General features: G+C 33.6%; 1 protein-coding gene across 1 annotated transcript in view; it reads left to right on the top strand.

The window, feature by feature from the left end:
• The first annotated feature begins 734 nt into the window (after window positions 1-734).
• Window positions 735-27,237, top strand: part of ehd1a (EH-domain containing 1a) — a 35,304-nt gene continuing 8,801 nt past the window's right edge. The window contains 3 exon segments of the mRNA NM_212874.4: window positions 735-1,435; window positions 12,933-13,030; window positions 25,096-25,508. Of these exon segments, the coding sequence (NP_998039.2) occupies window positions 1,038-1,435; window positions 12,933-13,030; window positions 25,096-25,508 (909 nt within the window). The 5' untranslated portion in view covers window positions 735-1,037.

The raw sequence follows: 27,237 nt of genomic DNA, 5'->3' as shown, positions 1-27,237 counted from the left end.
ATGTCCACAAGAGTCCACTATTGTCTAATCAGTGCTCCGTGTCAAAGAGCTGGACAGATAGATTTATCCACTGAACATGTTATTAATGTTCTTGATTGGGCTTAAAATCTTCATCTGGCAAAGACGAAAGTTTTTTTTCCTTAAAACATTAAAAAAAGACACTTTATATGCTATGCAAAAATAACTCTCTTATCATATAGGCTACTTCACTTACACAGAATATATATTATATAAATGAGCTAATTTAATTTGATAAGCAACCCTCATGTCAAATGAATGACCTTTTAAAATAGTTATTACGTCTTTAGGATGCTAAAAATATTTGATCAATTGTTTTGATGTCTACAGTGTAAAAAAACATTGTCACTTATTAATATAATTAATATTGTTTAATACATACATTAAATAATCGTTAAATAAATCATTAGGAAACATTTTTTTAATGCCTAAATAATTAGTCAAATTAATAGTCTATGTAAACAAACCTGACCAATAGAAAGACAGAACCCCCTCATGCATATTAATAAGATTTAGAATTCATAATAGCCACGTAACCACTCCGCTTCAGTGCGTATGTTTCGTATGATACGTGACTATTTAATTTCACGAATTTATTTAGTATTCATTGTCCAAATCTACATTAATGCTTTAGTAGTTGATTAAACGCGACCAAATTCAACAAACAGCTTGAGCAAAATCTGAGGCTTTTATTATGAAGGATGCCCCAAGTTTCCGCATACGAACTACAGTCGGATTTTCTTATTGAAAGTTGCGAAGAGATCTGATTAGATTAGCATTAGTGCAACTTTAAACGACGTGCGGTAATAGAAAGCGTGTCGCAACCGCCTCATATACACGCATTGGGTTATAATACATTACATTACGTTACACTGCAGTTCAGGGGTTTGCCGGAGGGAAGTACAGGGCAGTAAGTTACAGGGGTGGGACAGTCAGTCAAAGTTTCGACAGGACGTTTTTTGAGAAGAGAGTGGCGGTGTCTTTTAATCTCGAAATAAAGTCGTCGTGTAACGTCCACCATGTTCAGCTGGTCGAATAGAGATGGTAAGAAAGACCCAGAACTTTTCCAAAACGTGTCCGATGGACTGAAGCGCCTTTACCGCACCAAACTCTTCCCTCTGGAGGACACCTATCATTTCCACGACTTCCATTCACCGGCGCTCGAAGATGCGGATTTTGACAACAAGCCCATGGTGCTGCTGGTGGGACAGTACTCGACCGGGAAGACCACCTTCATCAGGCATTTAATGGAGCAGGATTTCCCCGGGATGAGGATAGGCCCAGAGCCGACGACGGATTCCTTCATTGCGGTTATGCACGGTGAGCAAGAAGGCGTCATACCTGGTAATGCGCTGGTGGTGGATCCGAAAAAGCCTTTCCGAAAACTCAACGCATTTGGCAACGCTTTCCTCAACAGGTAATCTAACAGATTATTCAGTCACACTAAAGAATCCACAGTGAAAAGCTCAGATGTAAGAGTTTATATTAGATTGTATAGATAATGACAGGTGTGTGCGTAGGTTAACTAAGGTTACGGCTTGATTTGTGTTTGTGAATCAGGAAATTACGCCAAAGTGAGTGTAACTGTGTAACCTTTCGTTGACATTTACTAATGCTGCAGTTTCAGATTCAGGCATGTCAGTAATTTTGTCCTCTAGCAGTGACAGATTGAGGGGATATGCTAGTTGATAGATTTTTCTAATATTTGTGTTTATCTTGATGACACAGTAATCATTCATAGATTGTACTGTATGCACGTAGGCCTACTCTCTTTAAAAAGGTCAAGAAAACGAAACTGTATGTTATTATAAATGTTCAGTACTGAGATGCATAGATATTGCAAGCAACACACTGAATTAGACTTGAAATTTGGGTTTGGAGTTGAAGAAGTTAAACAATCATTTGTTTTATTTACAAAAACAAAACATTCTCAGTGTCTGTGTTTAGGTCTGAAAGTCACATTAAGATTCAGTTCAATTCATCCTTATTTCTATATCGCTTTTACAATGTAGATTGTGTCAAAGCAGCTTAACATAGAAGATTCTAGACCAGTGGTTCTCAAACTTTTTTCACCAAGTACCACCTTAGAAAAAAATTGTCTCTCCAAGTACCACCTTACGACGCTATTTTTTTACCAGTATTAAAAAATAGCGTCGTGGGCCTAATTAAGCAGCTACAGGTGTGCACAGTTTAAAAACGATGCAGATTAATTCCTATTATTTAGAATATGTATTATTGTCAGTCACTTTAAACATTTTAAATAGTCTGAACATTAACTGTGCTTGCAGGTAAAAAAAAAAATGTTTTTGTTAAAATGTGCTTTTAAAGGTTTATAAAAAATGGCGCTGTTCTTAAAAAGTAAAAAGAAAACTGCTGCACTTAAATCTAAAGTATTCATAATAGCCTATTCATCAAAAGCTGGAAATGCTGCTTGGACCTCATAAATATAGGCTATATGTCATATTCATACACTTTTAGACAAATCTTGAAATGTTAAATGTACATATGACAGGGTTCATACAGGCACAGCCTAATGAAAATCAATTACAGCACCTATTTTTTTTTCAAGACTGACATGCTATGTATTGAAGACCTGAAATGTATTCTCAGCAACCCATAAAACATTGCATAGGAATAGATACACATAAAAACCATTAATAATAATAATACTAATAATATTTATTAATCATATATTAATAATATAATAAACCTGCACTTAATGATTGTGAAATCTTTTTGTACTCAAGGAAAAATACTATTACACTGCTAAAATAACACAAATTTTAGTAAATAATACTAATATTAGGTAAAAGTACAAATTACTCTTTCAAAAAGTACTAGTTGGTTACTTTTGAAAAAAAATTATCAGATTTTCATTTTGAAATCACTTTAAGTGTAAACCTGATTGAATGGTTTAATTGCTTAAATCTCAAAGCTACATGTATAGGAATTTTCACTAACAAAGGAAGTATGGTTGATTTTTCCTTTCATGACAATTAATTTTTTTTCAATAGCACTGGCAAAACTACCACATAAACTTTAAGGCCATAGAGACACTTTTTGCCCATTTTTTAAACAATATTTTCAAGCTTTGAAAGGTTTAATTAAAGTATATGGTAAAAATATTTAAATTTAGCCTTTTATTTATATATTTTACACTATTTTTCTTTACAATATGGCAAAATTGTTTCTTAAATAGCTGTATATCACATGTAGATTTTATTTTACACTTGATCTTAATCTAAAATATCAAAAAAAAATACAAGTACACTTTCAGTAAAAAATAAAACAAATGACTTCATTTTACTTGAGGTATTTAAAATATGACACTACATTTATCAACGCAGTGTTTTAAGAGCCTTATTGTTAATTTTGATAAATAAACAATAAGTAACAACGAATTGTTTTGACATGTAATGCTTTAACACAGATCAGAATACAGCTAAATGTATAAATCACACAAATACCTCATCCAGAAACATTTCCAGCATTATTCTTTTGTCGTAAAGAAATAAGTTCCACATTTGCTAAAAGTAAGTTTCACTTCACAATACAGCCAAATAAGAAGACAATTTGAATAGTCATCGATCATGCATCAATCTAATTCTAAATACTTGATAACTTTGAATACTTTTGACTAAATTTAGTCAAGGAGCAAAGATAAATAATGTCTACTTTAATAGTGGAGAGATCGCGATTGTATTCAATCTGAGCACACAGGCGATCATGAGAGGACTTGCAGTTCATTTAAAAAAAAGCCTATTTAGGAGCTCGCATATCTGTTTTAGCGATTTGCGTACATGAATGCGCTCTCTCGTGTTAAAATAAAGCACTCGCCACATTTGCAGAAATGAGTTATTGCGCAATACCTTCATTCCCGCGCCGCCATTCAGAATGTATTTAGAGGAGTGACAGGTCAGAGGCAAGTCGACTGGCTGTCGGAGAGCGAAACGTGTATGTAGATAATCAAAAAGGCAGGAAATATGTCCGCGGTTTAATTACTCAGCTAGACATCTCTATAGTGAAAACATCCGAGAAGCACTATTCCAACAAAACTTTTGTTTTTAAGTTGTTTTTTCTGTCTCTGCAACACAGAAAGCCTTTGTCCCGCCCTTACGTTTCACGCGACTAGAAAAAGTGGACTGTGATTGGCTACTTTTCATGTCAGTCAAATCACCCTTCAGAATCAATTCTTAAACTTCCGAAACTGATTTTCAGCAGCTTATGTCACAAAGCACTAAAGTAAACATTCTAAGCACAGCGTTGTGATCGTACGCTTCACAAAACAGCCAATGCTGATCACATCGATGTTATATTACGCATCAAAGGATTAAAAGTGTTAATTGTTTCTTTCATTATTTGGCGATTCCTCCGCGTACCACTAGGAGGAAGCCCGCGTACCACTAGTGGTACGCGTACCACAGTTTGAGAACCACTGTTCTAGACCATTGAAACAGTGTAAGTTCAGTTTTCAGAGTTGTAGTTCAGTGTGGTTAATTTTCACTGCTGAAAGTCCAAACACTGAAGAGCAAATCCATCGATGCACAGCTCCACAAGTCCCAAACCAAGCAAGCCAGAGGCGACAGTGACGAGGAACAAAACTTCACCAAATGACTATATTAGACAAAAAAATTATTATTTTTTTTAATTAAAAATAAGAATATACACACATACATATATACATACACATACATTTATTTAAGTATATATACTCATGCCCCCTGGGGTATTATTAACAATTTTACACTTGACTTTTAGATAGATGGATAGATAGATAGATGGATGGATGGATGGATGGATGGATGGATGGATAGATCGCAAATATTAACCTTAAGTTATATTGAAAATTAGTGTAGAAAAAGTGTACAGAAATTGTTAATAAATGTGAATTGATTACGAAGAAAATGAAAATGACAAATTTCAGTGAAAAATTGAAGTAGAATACTGTCATACCTGTATGTATTATATTTAACAATATTCGGGATGTATTCCGATCAGTTTTTTTTTTTCCCTCAAATCTGAGCCATTTTATTTTTTGGATCTACCGATACCGAAACCCGATCTGATACTTCTATAGTATATTAAAATTTTTTTTTAAAAAGAGCGAAGAATCCAGAATGTTCTTTATTTGTTGTTTTATTCACCTTATTTTAACATTTAACAATTCTGTTAACAAACAGAGCACTTCTGTGAGGTAGCTTGAACAATCAAGTAATAAATAACATCAATTCTTCACTTTTGGACAAATATAAAAAAAATCTAATATAAAAACAAATAGCACCTCAACTTAAAATAGCCAGCAGGCAATCCCGTTTACATATCTCACAGTTTGCAATGGCAATGTTGTTGTCATCAACTTTATAATACCTCCAGCCCGCTTCACGCTGCTTCTGTGTTCTACTTTGTCGGCATTTAACCAATAGGGTCTCTGCCACAAAGTGATGTCATGCTGCACGTGTTGCTGTGTCTGAGGTCAAGAAAGAGGTCTAACTCTGTGCCGCCGAATAACTATAGATGTGTTAAAAAATTATATATATATATATATATATTCAAGTCCTGATCAGGAGGTAACGTCCAATTTCGAAAGAGTCTAAAAACTGCGTGATCAGGCCAGATTTCCGATTATGTGACATCCCTAAATAATATCATAATTAATTGCCCTTTCTCTCAAATTATGATATATAATAATAATAATTTATAATTATAACACACTAGAAATAAGCCGGTATAAGTTTCTGATGGTATGATATCCTTGGATAAATAGATCATGGTTTCACAGTATACTGGTATTGTGATTACTGCTCTAAAATAATTTATTTTTAAATGTTTGAGTAAAAAAACAAAAAAAATGTCCCCTATTAAACACAACATGTTTCAAATTAGGAAACATTTATAATAATTTGGAACAGTAAACCTTTCCAGCCAAATAATTCAAATAAATTTACTTCTGCTCTCTTCGTTAGTTTAGCATTACCTTAGCATTGGTGCAGTATAACAGAAACTTTTAGCGGGTTTAAAACCTTGACTTTTCCAAACCGCGGGAAACCTTGAAACCGGTCATTTTTAATAATAATTATTACAATCAATAGCTATTTTCCTTTCTTCATTTTCTTTGGTAACTGAAAAGTTGCGAATGTTTTTTTTTTTCTTTTTAAACAAAAGCAATATTTTAAAACTCCTTTGCTTCTTCATTTGTTCATTCTTTCAGAAATCATTTATATATTATTATAAAAACAGTGCTCATTCTAAAATAACCTTGTTCTTTGCATTTTTTGAGTCATTTAATGGACAAAATGCCTCACTGTATCCATTTGTTTTTATTTATGACCTCATAATTATTCAGTCATTACTCACTTGAGTTGTGTCATAGTTTCCGTGTGCTGGATTGAGTCATTATGGCATGTGCTGAGAGCAGGTGTTGCACAAACCCTCCTTCCTGAACTTGAATAAGTCTAAAAGGCTTTTCCAAAATAACCTACTGGCTCATTGTTACAGTACATGAGGACTGGACACTTAACACACAAACACACACACACACACACACACACGGTAACACTGGCAGATTTCTTTGCCGTGTCGGGTGTTGAATCTGCTCAAGTGGATTGAATCAGGGATTAGCAAAGTTCTGCCATATGCCTGTTTAAATAGCTCAAGGCTGACGCAGCAAAATTAAAGTTCCCATGAAATTAAAATGAAGTTTTTTAGGTGTATCCATATGTTAATTTTAAAGATATCTACACAATAGTGTCCTCTAAAAAAGTGACAAAATTTACATTTAGAAGATGTAAATCTGATTTAAACATCCAAAGCTTGCATTTATTCACTAAATGATCAACTTTTTTTTCAAATGACCTCATACGACAGTTTCTCATCTTATCTTCTGACCAATCAAATGCTCTCTAGTATCTGACATGCCCCGCCCTCTTCTCATTTGCTTTTCATTTGATGCGTTTGATCTCAACCACTCTCACTGGCAGGGCTGTAGTAAAATCAAAACACTTATTTTAACTTCATTTTTAGAAATTTTTAATAAAGTTTGCACAAAACAGTCAACAAAAAAAATAAATAAATAAATAAAAAAACAGAGACATCCCCAACACTAATTTCCATTTTGTGGCTTTTACAGAAGAGACACAGAGCTAACAGTCTGCAAACATCAAAGTCTTCAAGTGTTACACAAATGCACAGCAAGTGTACGGATAGTGTGCATACACAGCTCCCATACTGTAATAACAAATAAATGTAAAAGGGGGGACCTTTTGAGATAGTATGTGATTAAATGTCCTCCTTCTCTAAGAAATGTAAATTGTCAATGTAAGTAGTAAATTGAGACCATGTTTCAAAAAATTAAATAGTAGGTAAATTACATTTTTTTCAAGCTGAATAAAATACATCACGTTATTGATCCATCTATGTGGCTCAGTTTTTTCCAATAGAGAAGAATCAAATGCCCTGCCAATAGTGCAGTGAAAGCAATTACTCTACATATTTCTTCTTTAAGCACAATATTTACGGAGGTTGGTTCCAAAAAGTGCCAACAGAGGTTCAGGTTCAATAAGAAAACCATACATGTAACTATATGTTTGAAAAATATCTTTCCAAAACAAACGGGAGATTTTAGGACTTACATTTTAGTGTTTTTATGTAGTATATATATATATATATATATATATATATATATATATATATATATATATATATATATATATATATATATATATATATATATATATATATATATATAAAGCCTGATATAACATTTATAAGTAGTAATTTATTAGTAATACGCTTAAAAATTTTTGTTTAATATGGTAAGGTTGTATACTAGTATTCCACTGTATTACATTGACAGGGATATTCAATAATAATAAATACTGCCACTTTTCTAATTAAATAGCATATATAAATATATATATTTTAAACGCACTGGCTAATTCACATATTTGATTATCTGAATGATGATAATAAATAAGTATTTTTTTTTTAATACTAGACAACACTTGATGTTTCTATCTCTGTCAGTGACTCAGTGAGTTTAAACGAGTACATTCTCTCAATCCTTTCTGTGCAAGACTGTATGGTATAGTTAATTCCACACGAACTGTAAAGTGTTTAATATTGGTAGTTCATTTTGAAATAAAAAAAGGCGAAATGGTCGTTAAGAGTTACATTTTTTGCTGGAGGAGACAGCTGTGCTGATGAGGTCAACGCCGAGAAAACCCAACTGCTCCTCCGTGACATTGGGATACAGGGGATAGAAGGTTATCTATATCAAAGAACTGCAAATAAGCAGATATTATAACAATTCATCGATAAACACACACCTCGTTCTCTCGGTGTTCACGGCTGTGGTATGCTGATCAAATGAAAAACAAAAGATGGGGTGGAGTCGAACTCTGCTGCCGTTTTCATATCAAATTTAAAGGGGACTGAGGCGATAACTTAGTGTACAGTTTATGAGCTAATCACAGAATTTTTAGGGGAGCTAAGTAGAAATATGGGGGGGGGGGGGGGGGGGGGTGGCTACAGCCCCCCTAAAATAGACCTAGCAACGCTCATGTTCCAAAACCCCCCTAGATTTGGGCAGAACCAAAGCAGGTGGGCGGTTGTGGCTGGTGAATTTGAGAATCTACTGCATTGTAGACTAACAGTAGGATAGATCCTAGACCATTTTAAATGTGTAAAATGTAGCTGATGAAGTATTTTCAACTAAATAAGGGCATGTCTGGTACAGTGTGATGATGAGTGTGATGATGAGTGTGTACGTTTAAAATGCCATCTCATTCTGACTCTGTGAAGTCCCATGCTCAAGTCAAGCTGGCAAGAGGTTTGACAAAACACTATTGGCTGTTTTTTAAAAGGGGTGGAGCTACTCTATGTCCGGCCTTCTCTTCATGTTTCAGTTCAGATTAGGTCAAATATCAAATAAAAAAAAATCACATTTCAAAGCACTTCACGGGACCTTTGAATATCCGATCTCAAAACAGAGAACCATACAACCCACAATTATAATAATGGTATTTCACTCTGAATATATTTCCCCTTTTTTCCACTCTCGATGTTGGTCATGGGATTGTTTGTGGTCGTTATGTAATAATGGATATTCAGCAAGTGTAATCTGGTTGTTTCAGAGTTTTCAATATTTTAAAAAAGTGAAACTCGCTTCTTCAATTTTTTGCAAAACAAAGGAATTGCCTAAAAAGTTTAAAGACACATAAATGCACTTATATTCAATAACAAAAGATATCTGGAACATGCATGATACCATTTTAGTAGACACTTCAAAACACTGTGAACAATTAGTATTTATTTAAAGTTTTATAATAATGTCTTTTAGGAACATTTAATGTTGTGTCAGCAGTGGCATGGACCGATATAAGATTCTAACGGTATGATAACCTGGACAAAAATTTCATGTTATTGTGATTACTGCTCTAAAATATGTTATTTTTAAATGTCTGGATAAAAAAAAAACGTAAAAAAAATAGAACACATTATATTTTATTTTAACAAATATTTAAAATGTGTTAGCTTAATTTAGTTTATGTGCTAAAAACATAAAAAAATCTTACATATACCTTAGGAACTGTATACCAGAAAATGTTAGCGGTTCCAAACCGTGGTAAACTTTGAAACCGGTTATCATCCCATAAAGACTTAATAGACACAATTTGTTTTTAAAATTAAGAAAAAATTCTTAAAATTGATCATAAACATTTACTTTGCAATGCACAATACATTTTTATATTATTATAACTTTTAACGTTATAATTTTTCCAGTTATTATCAAATAAACACAGTGTGATTAAAGCAATAATCATAAAAAAGAAAATCTGATACCATCACATACCTAAAATCAAAATTATCAGCCTCCTGTATAAAAAATACATTTCTAATATTTCCAAGTGATTTTTTAACAGAGGAAGGGCATTTTTCACAGTATTTGCTATTGTATTTTTGGTTTGAAGAAAGTTTTTTTACTTTTAGGTACTTTTAATTTCTTTTAGTTTGGTTGGAATAATATATATACAGTTGAAGTCAGAATTATTAGAATTAAGAATATCAGAATTAAGTCAGAATTATTGGATTTTCTTTTTTTTCTTTTTTAAATATTTCCCTAAATGATGTTTAACAGAGCAAGGAAATTTTCACAGTATGTCTGATAATATTTTTTCTTCTTTAGAAAGTCTCATTTGTTTTATTTCAGATAGAATAAAAGCAGTTTTTAAAACCATCATTATACAATAACCTGCTTAGTTAACCTAATTAACCTAGTTCAACCTTAAAATGTCACTTTAAGCTGTATAGAAGAGTCTTGAAAAAGATCTAGTGAAATATTATTTACTTTCATCATGGCAAAGAAAAAATAAATCAGTTATTAGAGATTAGTTATTGGTTTAGAAATGTGTTAAAAACCCTTCTCTCCGTTAAACAGAAAACATTGACAAAAATAAACAAGGGGGCTAATAATTCAGGGGGCTAATAATTCTGACTTTTATATGCATTTATATGGCACTTTAAGCTGAATACTGTATTTTGCTAAATAAAAGTATTATGTAAGGTCATCACGGCAAAAAAAAATTATTAGAAAATAGGTATTACTAAAAAATGTGCTGAAAATATTCTCTCTTAAATGGTCATTTACAATAAATACTTGAAAAATAGTTAACGTTTCTTATTGCTTATCCTTTACTTCTGAAAAAAATATACCTGTAATTTATTTTTTTTCTTTCTTTCTTTCTTTCTTTCTTTCTTTCTTTCTTTCTTTCTTTCTTTCTTTCTTTCTTTCTTTCTTTCTTTCTTTCTTTCTTTCTTTCTTTCTTTCTTTCTTTCTATTCTACTTAGTTTCTATTATTCTTTCTTTCTTTCTTTCTTTCTTTCTTTCGATTCTACTTTGTTTCTATTCTTTCTTTCTTTCTTTCTCTCTATTCTACTTAGTTTCTTTCTTTCTTTCTTTCTTTCTTTCTTTCTTTCTTTCTTTCTTTCTATTCTACTTAGTTTATATTATTCTTTCTTTCTTTCTTTCTTTCTTTCTTTCTTTCTTTCTTTCTTTCTTTCTTTCTTTCTTTCTTTCTTTCTTTTTTTCTTTCTTTCTTTCTTTCTTTCTTTCTTTCTTTCTTTCTTTCTTTCTTTCTTTTTTTTCTTTCTTTCTTTCTTTCTTTCTTTCTTTCTTTCTTTCTTTCTTTCTTTCTTTCTTTCTTTCTTTCTTTCTCTCTTATTTTCTATTCTACTTAGTTTCTATTATTCTTTCTTTCTTTCTTTCTTTCTTTCTTTCTCTTTCTATTCTACTTAATTTCTATTTTTCTTTCTTTCTTTCTCTTTTGATTCTACTCAGTTTCTTTCTTTCTTTCTTTCTTTCTTTCTTTCTTTCTATCTTTCTTTCTATTCTACTTAGTTTCTATTATTCTTTCTTTCTTTTCTTTCTTTCTTTCTTTCTTTCTTTCTTTCTTTCTCTTTCTATTCTACTTAGTTTCTATTATTCTTTCTTTCTTTCTTTCTTTCTTTCTTTCTTTCTTTCTTTCTTTCTCTTTCTATTCTACTTAGTTTCTATTATTCTTTCTTTCTTTCTTCCTTTTCTTTCTTTCTTTCTTTCTTTCTTTCTTTCTTTCTTTCTTTCTTTCTTTCTTTCTTTCTTTCTTTCTTTCTTTCTTTCTCTCTCTCTCTCTCTCTCTCTCTCTCTCTCTCTCTCTCTCTCTCTCTCTCTCTCTCTCATCCAATTCTAATGTCTTGCAGTTTGTGATTAGATGACACAGAATGTTATTGTCAGCCAGTAATGGTCAAATTAAATATTTAATCATCTGTTTCTGTAATGTAATCATGTGTCAGCTCTCGTCGATGTGTTCAGGATGGCAGTCTCTTGTCGCAGCCTGCATCAAAGTTTTGATCTTAAACAAGCTTCAAACATGACAAAACCTTTGGACGGCATTACCAGTGTTTTTAGGGAAGCGTAATCCCCTGTGTGTTTGCTCTGAGGTTTCTGAGCTTTATTAAGAGTAGCTGTAATCTGCAGTCTTGTGACTCAGATTCACATGTGTGTATTTGGACGGAGCCGTCGGCTGACAGGGAGAAAGACTGTAAATCATAGGAGACAATCCACGTCTTTGTTTAACCAAAGTTCATCTTGTGCTGTTATTACAGTATGAGGCTGATACTCATTTTCAGTATGAGGTCTCAGGGTTATGGAAAATTTTATGAAGTTGTATTAAAACTGCTTTTTCTTTTAAAAATGATTCATACTTTTATATTTTCTTTATGGTTTCAACAGTACCATCAGTTTGCCAATCTTTAAGTCTTTATTAACATACACTGATGGGGTGGGGTAGAGACGGGGTCGGAAACATGTTTGCTATCATGAATTCAAGAAACAAAGAAATTAAAAACAAAAATAGCTTAAAACAGAATAATTATACTTTTTACGCTGTGGTGACACGGTGACTCAGTGGTTAGCACTGTCTTCTCACAGTAAGAAGGTCGTTGGTTTGAGTCCTGGCTGGGTCAGTTGACATTTCAATGTGGAGTTTGTATGTTCTCCTCCAGCTTGTGTGGGTTTTTTCTGGGTGCTCCAGGCAGAGTTTATCGGTGTTTCCCAGTACTGGGTTGCAGCTGGAAGGGCATCAGCTCCCTACAACATATGCTGGAATAGTTGGCGGTTCATTCTGCTGTGGCAATCCCTGATAAATAAGGGACTAATCCGAAGGAAAATTAATGAACCTCACGACTGTATTAAAACATTGCAAACGTTTTAAAAATCTCTCTTAATATGATATATTATTAGATGGTATTAATATCTGTTTGTCAATTTTTTTTTGTTCTCCGTATCTTCAGAAAGACTAAAAAAATTTATAATCTTGGGTTCATAAAATGTCGCCAAACCTGTTAAGCTCTTGTTTATTTCTTCTTTTTTTTCTCTGCAGGTTTATGTGTGCACAGTTAAACAACCCGGTACTTGAGAGCATCAGTATCATCGATACTCCAGGCATCCTGTCAGGGGAGAAACAGAGGATCAGCAGAGGTCAGCAGCAGCCTTGGGGGCTTTTTGGCATATTTAAAAAATATATATATTTAACCTAAACTTACTTTAAACTTTAAAAAAGAAATGCAATTATCATTGAAATGTTAAAGCATAATTGGACGATTATTGTAGGTTTTAATTTATTTATGAAATTAAAGGAGTTCAAAGTGGACAGAATAAAGGTATTATTTTGTATTTATTTCATGAAGACAGTAAATATTATTTTACTAAATATTTTCAAGACACTTCTATACAGCTTAAAGTGACATTTAAAGGCTTAACTGGGTTAATTGGGTTAACTAGGCAGGCTAGGGTAATATAGCTAAAAGGGGCTAATAATTTTGACCTTAAAATGTTTTCAAAAAAATAAAAACAGCTTTTATTCTAGCCAAAATAAAACAAATAAGACTTTCTCCAGAAGAAAAATATTATCAGACATACTGTGAAAACCTCCTTTATTTTTCCTTTATTTCCTATATTCTTCCTTTATTTATTTTTCTTTAAATATTATAATACTTTTTAAATTTGTTTATTCTTTTTTTATTTCTTTTATTTAATTCATGCTATTAACTACCGGCGTAATTACCTGCTTATTATTAAGATATGAACTGTTCATTAGTTTGTTCAGTAGTATTAAAGTATGATCTTATTCCACATCCCTAATCCTCCCCAAACCCTAAACTCAACTACTACCTTACTAACTGTTAATAAACAGCTAATTAGTTGTTTATTAAGCTAATAGTGTTAGTTAATGGTTTTTTATCACCATGAATTGTGACATAAAGTGTTACCAAAAGTTCTAAAGAAAAAAACCTGTCATTAAAATATTTAACAGATCTAGATCTATTTTTAATTGCATACAAGACTTTTATAATAATAATAATAATAATAATAATAACGATATTATTATTATTATTGTTATTATTATTAAACCATGTTATGCAACTACAGTGAAAGTAAACTCATAATAATTGTTAAAAAGGGGTTTTCGAAAAGTTTTTCAAGACTATTTATTTTATTATTATTTTTTTTTCCAAAGAACATGCTTTCAGAGGTTTTCATTTTTAATTTGTTATATCAGTTCATGTAAGTTACTGACATTAGGCTAGTGGGCAGTGTTGCCAGATTGTGCGGTTTTGAAGTTGATTGTGTGGGTAAAAAAGGTCATTGGCGATTGACAAAATTTGGGCAGTTTTTGAAATGTAAATTTTATATGCAACTTATTTAACAAAACATAACTGTGCTCCTACTATGGCAAGGAAAGTTGTATCAAAATCTGACTCCTGGACAAATCTTACTCCCCTTCGCGTACACGCGCATCACCCAGAGCCTGCAGGTAAACTCACAGCAGTCATCATGACCCTTTTATCGAACATTTTTTTTCCGCAATTGACAGCAAGAACAAAAAAAGAAGCGTTGTCTGATTGACAAACAGCGCACAAGTATGTTCAAAAGAAATGCCAAATGGGACAATTTTATGCCCCATTTTTAAAGTAAATACTCTATTAGATACTCTAATAGGTAGTGTACGGGCCTACTTGCACTATGCCATCCGTACCGTGCCCAGGCCCATTTCCCGGATAGTTTGAGAAGTGTGAGTGTGCTGAATCGGGCTCAAGTACGGTTCACTTGGCCGGCCCTGGCCCTGTTGGAAGAGGTGGGCCTGAGCGCGGTTCACTTAGGCTTTGGCGCGGGATGTTTGTAGTGTGAGTGCAAAATGCGCGAAAGCCCGAAACTGAAAGCGAGACGTGACTTTTAAGGGAATGTTTCATATGGATTAATTAATCATTCTTACTGTTCAGTGAACGCAAACTGCCGTAGTTTATGAAATACGCAAACCCCTCACTGCACGACAGCTGCGCACCTTCAGCAGACCTCCTCATTCCTGCAGCACGAGAGCTTAATGGTTGTTTATGAGCGCCAAAAGTGGCGGATCTGTTCGGCGAAATATCTGACTGCGTGTCACCACATCCCTAAGGACTGTTTGGCGAAATATTTGACTGCATGTCACTGCATATCAAACGATTGACACGATATAACTAGAGAAATCTCCACTGTGCTGCTGAGTGAGAGAGCGCTTCTCACTGAACAGCGCAGCAGCGATGACGTAAGCATGCCCAGGCCTGATTGTGGTGTGAGTGCGGGCCTTCGGGGGAGACGGGAGGGGGGACAAGCGTGCTTTGGCCCGGTTAGAGGTAACTGTACCTAGTGTGAGTACGGCCTTAATCACACAACATTAACTGCAGTGTATGAGACAGTGTTTCGATGTGGTCCGGTTATGTTCTGTGACTGCTGGTGTTGGTTGCTGTATGGTTAAAAAAATATGACAGTTAAAGGAACTAGGTTAATTTCAAGTTAAATAAATTGAAATTAAATAAAATATTAATCTAATATTTTTGACGTTTTTTTTTTGTGCGTTTAGGCGAGTTTTTGGGCGGCTTTTGGGCTGGGAAAAGTCAGCTATATCTGGCAACACTGCTAGTGGGTTGCGTTTCATTGCAGGAGGAAAGCGTCACATGTGTTAGAGTGAAAACAGATTTTCATCCAAGCAAATCGATGTAAACATCACACTCGAATTAATCGATAAAATCAAGTTATCTTATCTTGACTTATTCATTCTTTACTTCTTTACCGTGCTTTAGGTTGTTTTGTAATTTTAGTCAGTTGATTAGTCCCTGGGTAAACACTAGTTCTGCCATGCAAATCTTTGAGGTTTGTGCTTCACATGAATTCAAGTTTGTTTATTTGAAGAAAAAGCAGAAAAACAAGTCTGTCTTCCGTTCATGCACGCTTCATTGTGTCAACCCGTGCAACAACTCTACGTAATACAGGAGCTATTTTATTACCTTTCCTCCAGTAATACTGTACTTCATTAAGTCAGGCAAGTCTGTTCACATCCCACAAGTGAAAGCAGAGGCAGTTCTAGCCTAATATGTAAATGCTAGTAGGGAAAAGGCTGTTGCGCTAAAATAATCTTGGCCACGTTGTTCCCAGTTCCCTCTTTTAATACCACTCGAAAGGTTTTGTGGGTGGAGAAGTGCTTTATCATCATATGACTGGTAGCTCACACTGTTAATTTTAATGTCGGCCAATATTTGACAGGGTCACTGTCTGATAGTAAGATTGAACTTTATTCTCATTCAGCTGTAAACAGGAAGAATGAGAAGGAAATGCTGAGTCAACTCCATGTCCGACTGTAGATACAGATAGCAAAGAGCCAGCTGTGAAGAAACAAATGTGCCGCTGTTACAGGATATTTCTCAAGAGTCATGAGATCTGTTTGTCCCTTCTTTGGCTGATAATCTGACTCTGAGATCAAGATGAAAACTATTTTTATTTATTTATTTTTTTCTGACGTGAAGCACTTTGGCCAACTATATTAAATGCACTACTTAAAATTGAAATGTGTTATTTATCATTAATGCTGTTAATGTATTCTGCCATATAATTATCATAGACTTACATTTCCTCAAGGTTAACTGCACTTTTATTTTAAAGAGTTGTAAAGAAGCTTGAGTTTAAGTCTATACGTCGCTTTTTCTCAAATAAATGCTGATGAAGTGACTCTCAGGTCAGGACTGGAGATGAATTTGATGGCCTCATACAGTTAGATGATAGACATTTTGCTTTTGTAATGTACATGAAACTAAACTGCAGTTTTTGTTTTATTTTTAATTCTCATGACATGAGTAGACATGACTTGAGCAGCCTGTTTGTGTTAGTGTTAGTGTTGTTATGATGCTGGAATTCAATACCAATCTGTACTGAAATTTTAATAATATCTATTTCCTGCTAACATTTGAGTATGCTCTTAAACAGCGCTGATTTGCCATTGTGTTCATGTGCTCAACATAAATGACTGTGACTGGCCGTGAAGATCATCACCTCACTGAACTCATCGCCGTTTACTGAGGCCCTGTTTACACTAATACATTTTAGTTTTAGGTTATGTCTTCTGTGCATGGCAGCTAGCTCTCTGCAACTCTCACATGGTCACCCACTGAAGCTAAGCAGTTGGTCAGTACCTGGATGGGAGACCACATGGGAAAGCTAGGTTGCTGCTGGAAGTGGTGTTAGTGAGACCAGCAGGGGGCGCTCAACCTGTAGTCTGTGTGGGTCCTAACTCCCCAGTATAGTGAAGGGGACTCTATACTACTCACTGAGCGCAGACTTTCAGATGAGACATTAAACCGAGGTCCTGACTCTCTGTGGTTGTTAAAAATCCCAGGATGTCTTTCGAAAAAGAGTAGGGGTTCAATCCCGGGATCCTTGCCAAATTTGCCCTCTGGCTTCAGTCCATCATGGCCTCCTAACCCTCCCCATATCATAACTGGCTTCATCCCTCTGTCTCCTCTCCACCAATCAGCTGATGTGTGGCGTGAGAAATGGCTGCCATCAGGTGGATGCTGCATACTGGTTGTGGATGAGGAGATTCCCCACAACGGGTAAAGTGCTTTGAGTGTCTAGAAAAGCGTTAAATAAATGGAAGGAATTATTAATTTTTATTATCACAATAGCCCAGAGCCCCGCTGAAGGACCATTTTGATTTTAAAACGCTGCTGCTCCATGTCAGTGTGGATGGGGGAAAACGGAGACATCAGAAAACTGAGGCGTGGCTGCCGACATTTGCCTTTCTGATTGTGGCTTTTTCTCAATATTACGTTATAGACTCTACAAAGTTTAGACTTGCATCTTTTCCCTTGCACTTCTATAACGTAATCTTAACAACTTAAACACAACAGGCACCAAAAAGGTTACAGCATCATGTAGCTACAGTCCATACGGAAAGTATTCATAGTGATTTACTCTTTCCACATTTTTTATGTTGCAGCCTTATTCCAAAATGGATTAAATTACTTTTTTTTTTTCAAAATTCTACACTAGGGTTGGGCCGATAGACGATGCCATTGTCCATTGCTGATGGCTGATATACAACACGATGCTGAGCCGGAATCGCCGATCCTCCGCCCCCGTCCCAAACCTGCTTGCGAAAAATACACACTCAGGCTCCGTTTACACTAATACGTCTTAGTGTTAAAATAGCATTTTAGAACGAAAATGATCCACATCCACCGTGTTTTACCTAGCATTACTGAACAGCCATCCGTCTGCTGAAAACACACATAACGTGACCACATACACACACACACACACACACACACAACCACACACTCTGCCATGCGCTTGTCTGAGCTCCAGAGAGCAGTGCACGTCAGACAGTTTATCAAGAATATACCGCTGATTCGCATCTCACCTATAGTTGTTAAACGTGATATTAAGACATCCCAAGTCTCCGGAAGTTCCGGAATTCTCCCGCAAATGCATAGAGACTCCTGGTTGCCCGCAAACGAGGGATAATCTCCCAAGAAATTGCACATCTCCTTCCTGGTCCTCAAATAAGTCGCACACCCTTCTCACCACTCACCACCGAGTCCATCCTAGCTCTTCAGACACGTCGCCTGCACTCTGTCAAGCACTGCCTCCAACCCCATACCCCCACCCCCCAATCGCAATGTTACCCATTACACATTGTACGATGCCAAATTAGTCGACATCGCCCAACACTATTCTACACACAATATGCCATAATGACAATGTGAAAAAATATTTTCTTAAATTGTTGCAAATTTTTCAAATATAATAAAACCTGTAATTTGTATCGCGTACAAATTTATAAACAAAACAGAGCCTAATAACGGCCTCCTTTTATTTTCATTGCAAAATATGAAACATTAGGCTCACCGTTGCTTTCAGCTCGTGCCAGAGTGCATGTATGGTCATGTGATGTGCGTTTTCATCGGTGTAGTGAGGACTGAGAGCTGTTTAAAAATGCTAGATGAAACTGCAGTGTGGCCGTGGATGATTTTCATTCTAAAACACCGTTTTAAAACTAAACCGTATTAGTGTAAACGGGGCCTGAGTGTAACCACAGATACAGGGACACTGGAGAACATTTTAAAGCCGTAAAGATCAGTCGATTCATCAGCCGATTGCTCGTACGTCAGCTTATAAACAGACCCGCTGATCTTCATGGCTGACCACACCTCTCAAAATTCCACACTTAGTCACGTCATCATCAAACTACGCCTTTGTTTGTTGTATATATGCGCCCTCTAGTGGCGAAAGTTACATGCAGTGCAGTGCCATTAGTTCATTTAAAATTAAATCCACTCAGTCATTTTCTTTTCGGCTTTGTCCCTTTATTAATCAGGGGTCGCCACAGCAAAATGAACCACCAACTTATCTAACGGATACCCCTCCAGCTGCAACTCATCACTGGGGAAACACCCATACACTCCCATTCACGCACAGACAATTGTGATGATCCAGTTCACCTATAGTGCATGTCTTTGGACTTGTGGGGGAAACGGGAGCATTCGGTGGAAACCCACGCCAACACAGGGAGAACATGCCAACTCCACACAGAAACGCCAACTGACCAAGCCGGGACTCGAACCAGCGACTTTCATGCTGTGAAGTGATTGTGCTACCCACTGTGCCACTGTGCTGCCTTCATAATTAAATATACAGAAATATTTGTCCAAAACCCACCAAATTCTGTGGCATCCTATGTTTACAAGTTAAATTATGGCTGCAATCTTGGGAATCACAGGGGCCTACAGAGAACAGCATTACAAATAGAGAGCTGTACAATCACAGAAATGTGCCATTGTTACAGGATCTTTCTTGAAACAAGTCACGTGACCTGCTTGTGTCCTCTGGGGCCGCTGGATCTAGAAAGCAGACACTGAGATCAAGGTTTCTCTCCAGACCTGAGGCTCCGGAGCCGCAGTTGAGTCTGTGGGCGATTGAGCCTGAAGTGTTTAAGCGTTTCTGTCCGACTGCAGATCCAAATGCTCTTTGTGCTGCACATGTTGCCGCAGGTTGCTATTGTGATGTCATTGTGGCATTCCTGTTTACTATTGCAACTCCAGCTCAATCTTTGTGGGAAGGTACGTTTACAAAGAATAGCTGGAAATAGAGTCACAAAATGACATTAAGCATAAACTCTGAATTATTAACAAAATTCTTTAAAAAAAAAAAAAGTTAAGGCGAGACACTACAAGCAATTTTCCATGGAGATTTTTAGCGGGTTTAAAGCATGACTATTTCAAACACCGGTAAACATTGAAACAGGTGAAAACATTGAAACATTAAAACAGGACTTTTTAGCTTTCAGTGTAAAGAAAAGAAACGTCAAAAATACACATTTAAGTGTTTCTTTTATGGCACTTTATAAATTTGTATATGAATTTGCAGTAAAAACTCAAGACATAAATTCAGATAGAAAGTATAGTTGAAGTCAGAATTATGAGCCCCCTTTGAATTTTTTTATTTATTTCTCAAATGATGTTTAACAGAGCAATGAAGTTTTCACAGCATGTCTGATGATATTTTTTCTTCTGGAGAAAGTCTTATTTGTTTTAATTCGACTAGAACAAAAGCAGTTTTTAATTTGTTAAACACCATTTTAAGGACAAGATTATTAGCCCCTATATTCTATTTTTGTACCCCGATAGTCTACAGAACCAGCCATCATTATACAATAACTTGCCTAATTACCCTAACCTGCCTAGTTAACCTAATTAACCCAGTGAAGCCTTTAAATGTCACTTTAAGCTGTATAGAAGTGTCTTGAAAAATATCTAGTCAAATATTATTTACTGTCATCATGGCAAAGACAAAATAAATCAGTTTTTAGAAATGAGTTATTAAAACTATTGTGTTCATCCAATGATGATTCAATTACTTCCATCCAATTACTTCCAATTAATTACATCCAAAGTTCAGATGGTTTTAGTGCTATAAATGTATGCAAACTGGTGCATATATAAAAATAAGGGGATGAAAATAAATGCATGCAAAATAATGAATCCAACATGTGCACATTCTGAGGAAAAATCACGTATTGATTCTCACTTTAAAAGCTGAGCTGAAATAACTTAATTGTTTTTGGGGCAGCACAGTGGCTTAGTGGTTAGCATTGCAGCCTCACAGCAAGAAGGTCTCTGGTTCGAGTCCCGGCTGGATCAGTTTGCATTTCTGTGTGGAGTTTGCATGTTCTCCCCGTGTTGGTGTAGGTTTCCTCCAGGTGCTCTGTTTTCCTCCACAGTCCAAAAACATGCGGTACAGGTGAATTGGATAAGCTAAATTGGCCGTAGTGTGTGAATGTGAGAGTATATGGATGTTTAGTGCTAGGTTGTGGCTGGAAGGGCATCCGCTGTGTAAAACGTATACTGGATAAAATGGAGGTTCATTTTACTGTTGCGACCCCTGATAAATAAAGGGACTAAGCCAAAGGAAACTGTATAAATGAAATAATTGTTTTTTGTTCAGTCCACTTAAATTTGTAAAGACAGTTAGCTTATTTACCTGATTTGTGTTTGGACAACATGAATGAATTGTGTGGAGCCCTGTATCTCTTACACTGTGGGTTGTTATGAAATCATAGTGATATGTGTGTTTATTATTGCCGCTGGAGTTCATCTGTGTAGGAAGATGTGCTTTTGTCCAATATCTGTAAATAGAGTCATGAAATGGTTTTGAAATAAAAAGTGGAACTGAGTTGCTGTGTGGTACAGGGTCATGTGAGAGTTTTCTGTTTTCCCAGAAGCGCCGCTCGCTGACCACTCAACTCATATTTATGATCAAATTTCTTTCTGAAGTTCATCAAGGTTTTTATGGGTCAAAGGTGTCCTGACTAGTCATACTGAGGGGGCCTGAAGAAGCGTTTCAGGGGAACTTTGGAAATCAGCTATCTCAAATTGAACTTTAAGCTTGAAAACTGAACTAAAATCAGTTAATCTCTCTCTCCATTCGGCTTAGTCTTTTTATTATTCAGGGGTCACTACAGCGAAATAAACCGCCAACTTATCCATCATATGTTTTATGCAGCGGAAGCCCTTTTAGCTGCAACCCATCACTGGGAAACATCCACACACTCTCATTCACACACATACACTACGGATACTTTAGCATACCCAATTCACCTGTACCGCTTGTCTTGGACTTGTGGGGGAGACCCACGCGAACACAGGGAGAACATGCAAACTCTACACAAAAATACCAACTGACCCAGCCGAGGATCAAACCAGTCACCTTCTTGCTCTGAGGCGATTGTGCTACCCACTGCGCCACCCTGACGCCCCTCAGTTTATATCTGTGTAAACCAAAGTAATTAAATTTGTTGTTTTTGTTGTGCAATATAGGTTTTCATAACAAATGATTTAATTCTTCTTCTTCTTCTTCTTCTTCTTATTCTTATTATAAAAAAACTAAATAAGGTATGCATATGTGGCTAAGAAATAACTATTATATTGTTTCTTGTTGAGATACAGTATACAAACTGTATTAGCTTTCTTAATGATAAATCTGAAATCAGTTTGAAATCTGTCTTTCTATGGATGTTCAGGGCAGCTTTGACAAATCATTTATATCAAATCACTACAGATTAAAATGAGGGTTGTACTTTTCATTTTGGTGCATTTTTATTAATGCAACTTTGGAATTTTGTAAAATAAAAAAAAGTTTTTAATAAATACAATATTTATTATATTTATTTATTTAATGTTTAATTTGATATTAATGTAAGATTTTAATAATATAATTCTGTAAATTGGTGTTTATTTCTTATTAGCCTCATATAATGTTGTTTTAATGTTTTATTATCACATTAAATAGTTTTTTTATTTAGTGTATGGGCCTTTTCATTTAGTTAATTTTATTTTTATTCATTTTTATTATTGTTTTAATAACAAAAGTATGTCTATATAGTTTCTTGTTCATTTTAGTTTTATGTAATTAAACTGCATGCAATACATTTTCAGTTTTTCTACATTTCAGATCATTTTATTTATTTTTACAGTTAACCATGCAATGCACAGTTTAGTACACTTATTCAATGCTATGGCAAAAAGTCAGCTATTTTTCTTGTTTATCTTATATATGGGGCAGGACCACAATTGAAAATGACATCCATGCTTGATAATAAAGATGCTTTCTCTAAATGCATGTCTTTATAGCTGCTGTTTGCACTGATCTGAATTAAGAAATCAGATGATGCTGTTCGCTAATCAGATCTATTACCCCTGACCTCTTTTTCGAAAATAAAGCCTGCAGTCTTCCGCTTTACACATCTTTAATTCTTAATCTTTATTTCTATGGAGCCGTACATTTTTAGATTTTTAGCGTAATGAAAAGAAAGGCCAAATTATGCATTTTCTCTTTCTCTGAGCCAAAAATGTACATCTTTGTAAACTTGACAGTTTTTATATCTTTATTCTGATGATTTTTGTTCATACACTAAAAATATGTTATTAAAGCTAATTAAAAATGAGTTAAAACAATATAATACACTATCATTTTTTGCATTTTTGATCAATTGTTTTATGTTTAATCAACAAAAAATTGTAAAAAAAATTAAAGTTAACTCAATCGATTTTAGTTGGGACAACAAAAAATTGTGAAAATGTTTTCATTTCTGAGGTGTCCACTGATTAAATTAATTGAAATCACCTCATCCAACCTCCGTATCTTTTTTAAATAAAATTTTAATTTAATATTATTTTTAAATTATTATTATTATTATTATTATATTATTTATTTATTTTAACATATTTTATTTACTAATTTTTATTTACTATTATTAATATTGTTGTAGTTATTTATTTATATATTTAATATATATTTTATTTATTAATTTTATTTACTATTGTTCTTGTTTTTGTTGTTATTTATTATTTTTAACATATTTTTATTTATACATTTTTTACTTGTTGTTGTTGTTTTTTTATATAATTTAATTATATTTTTATTTATGAATTTTTATTTACTTATATTGTTGTTGTTATTATTTTTTACATTTTTATTTTATAATTTATTTACTGTTAATATTGTTGTTATTTATTATTTTATATATATATATATATATATATATATATATATATATATATATATATATATATATATATATATATAATTATATTTTTTTATGTTCTATTATTATTTACTATTTTTTACATATTATTACTTATAAATGTTTTATTTACTATTATTATTATCATCATTATTATTATTATTACTATTATTAGTATTATTAATATTGTTTTTTATTTATTTATTTATTTTTTACATTTTACATTTTTATTCATTAATTTTATTTACAATTATTATTGTTGTTGTTGTTTGTTATTTTTTTACATTTTTATTTATTATATTTTATTTTATTATTATTATTGTAGCTGATATTTATTTATTTAATATGTATTTTTATTTATGATTATTTTATTTGCTATAAAAAACTTTTTATTTACTATTATTCATATTGTTGTTGTTTGTTATTTTTAAACATGTTTATTTAGAATTTTTTTATTATTATTATTAGTGTTATTATATTATTTTGTCTTATAAAAAGTTAAAAGGGAAAAGTAGAAAGTCTTTCACTATGTCTGTCATATTAAACATTTATGTTCTTTTCACTCAGTAAAAACTAATAAAAAATTATTTATTTATTTATTTATTCCAAATATTTCCCAAATTATGTTTAATAGAGCAAGAAAATTTTCACAGTATGTCTGATAATATTTTTTCTTCTGGAGAGAGTCTTATTTGTTTTATTTTGGCTAGAATTAAAGCAGTTTATTTTTATTTAAAAAAAAAAAACATTTTAAGGTCAATATTATTAGCCCACTTAAGCTATATTTTATTTTGATAGTCTACAGAACAAACCATCATTTCATCATTATACAATGACTTGCGTAATTACTCTAACTTGCCTAGTTAACCCAGTTAAGCCTTTAAATGTCACTTTAAGCTGAATACTAGTATCTTGAAAAATATCCAGTCAAATATTATGTACTGTCATCATTGCAGAGATAAAATAAATCAGTTATTATAATTGAGTTATTAAAACTATAATGCTTAGTAATGTGTTGAAAAAAATCTTCTCTCTGTTAAACATAAATTGGGAGGTTATAAAAAATAAACAGGAGGGCTAATAATTCTGACCTTGACTGTACATACAATTGAATTCAGCATCAAATCTTTCCATCTGCTCCTGATTTCAGGCTATGACTTTGCTGCCGTTCTGGAGTGGTTTGCGGAGCGCGTGGACCGAATCATCCTGCTCTTCGACGCCCACAAGCTGGACATTTCGGATGAGTTTTCAGAGGTGATCAAGGCCCTGAAGAACCACGAGGACAAGATGCGCGTGGTGCTGAATAAAGCAGATCAGATCAGCACGCAGCAGCTCATGAGGGTTTATGGAGCCCTCATGTGGTCATTGGGCAAGATCATAAACACCCCTGAGGTGGTGCGGGTTTATATCGGCTCCTTCTGGGCTCAGCCGCTGCTCATCGCTGATAACCGGAAGCTGTTTGAAGCGGAGGAGCAGGATCTTTTCCAGGATATTCAGAGTCTGCCGAGAAACGCAGCTCTGAGGAAACTCAACGATCTGATCAAAAGAGCACGTCTTGCTAAGGTGACAGCTTTTGTACAATTAATACACTGAAATAATGTGATTCATTGGATTTACTTTTGTTTTTAAGGTATGAGGTTGCAAACTGTGTAGTTTCTGCAGAGTTTAATCATAATGGAGTGAAAGTTTATCATTTGCACATGTTTTTAAGGCCTGACAGAATCCAAAGTATTCAGGCACAAGAAATTTTACCTCTAATAAAAAATCATTATATTGAATTATTTAGACAGTAAAGACTTTTGCAGTGTTATTTTACATTGATTATAAAAATTCCTCACCTGAATATTATTTGACCGCCCTAAAAACACTTTTGTCTTTGCGCTTTTGTATTTACCTATGCATAATTATCTTCCCTACAGAATTATCCCAGTCAATCTAATTTAATAAAGGATCTCCTACTAGCAGTTTTCTAGTCCTCTGGTAAAGATTGTATATATGATATATTGCAATATTTATTGCAGAAAAACTCAATATCGCAATGTCTAATTTTCCAATATTGTGCAGCCCTAATAGTTATGTTCAACCTAATTTGTTTGTTTAAATTCAGCCCATATAAATTGTTTGCAACCACTTAACTTAAAAAATGAGTAAATCCAATGAATCAATATAAACGGTTGACATAAAAAATAAAATATTGTTGATATAAAATATAAAATAATGAGTTAATCCGATGAATCAATATAAATTGTTTACATTAAAAATATATAATATAGTTCAAATATAAAATTGAAAATAATTAGGAAATTAAATGAATCAGTATAAATTGTTGACATGCAATTAAAAAATATAGTTGATATTAAATTAAATTTTTGAGTAAATCCGATGAATCAGTTTAAATTGTTGACATAAATTATAAAATGTTGTTAATAGAAAAATAGAAAATAAAAAATCATGAGTAAATTCAATAAATCAATATAAGTTGTTGATATTAAATATAAAATACTGTTGATAGAAAAATAGAAAATAATGAGTAAATCCGATGAATCAATATAAATTGTTGACATAAAATATAAAATACTGTTCATATAAAAATATAAAATAATGAGTAAATCAAATGAATCAGTCTAAATTGTTGACATAAAATATAAAATATTGTTGAGATTAAATAGAAAAATGAGTAAATCAAATTAATTTATATAAATTGTTGACAAAAAATTGTTGATACAAAATAGAAAATAGAAAATGAGTAAATCCGATGAATTAGTATAAATTGTTGACATAAATTGTAAAATATTGTTGATATTAAATAGAAAATTAAAATAATGAGTAAATCCGATGAATCAGTATAAATTCATACATTTATTTTCTTTTCGACTTTGTCCCTTTATTAATCTGGGGTCGCCACAATGGAATAAACCGCCAACTTTTCCAGCACATGTTGTACGCAGCGGATGCCCTTCCAGCTGCAACCCATCTCTGGGAAACATCCACACACAAAAAACAGAAATGTGCGCACATCTAGAAAAATCTTGAAGGCAGGTGCACGATCAAAAAACAAACATAAGTAGCAAAAGATTCAAAGTAAATCGGCACACTGCCACTTTAGCTCTCAAAAAAATTTTATTTTGTCAAAATTACAAAAACACTACGTTTCGACCGACATGGTCTTCATCAGGTAAAGCGTTGCAAATGGAAGTCCTCCAGAAATAGTCAAACAGCTCTACACAGCACCTGCAGTCAATTATCACAATCAGCTAACAAGCCGGTAAACAGGAACATTTGCATACAATAA

This window comes from Danio rerio, chromosome 14 (genome assembly GCF_052040795.2).
Source record: "Danio rerio strain M-AB ecotype USA chromosome 14, GRCz13ab, whole genome shotgun sequence".
NCBI classification, from domain to species: domain Eukaryota; kingdom Metazoa; phylum Chordata; class Actinopteri; order Cypriniformes; family Danionidae; genus Danio; species Danio rerio.
This window is presented reverse-complemented; position numbering and strand designations above follow the sequence as displayed.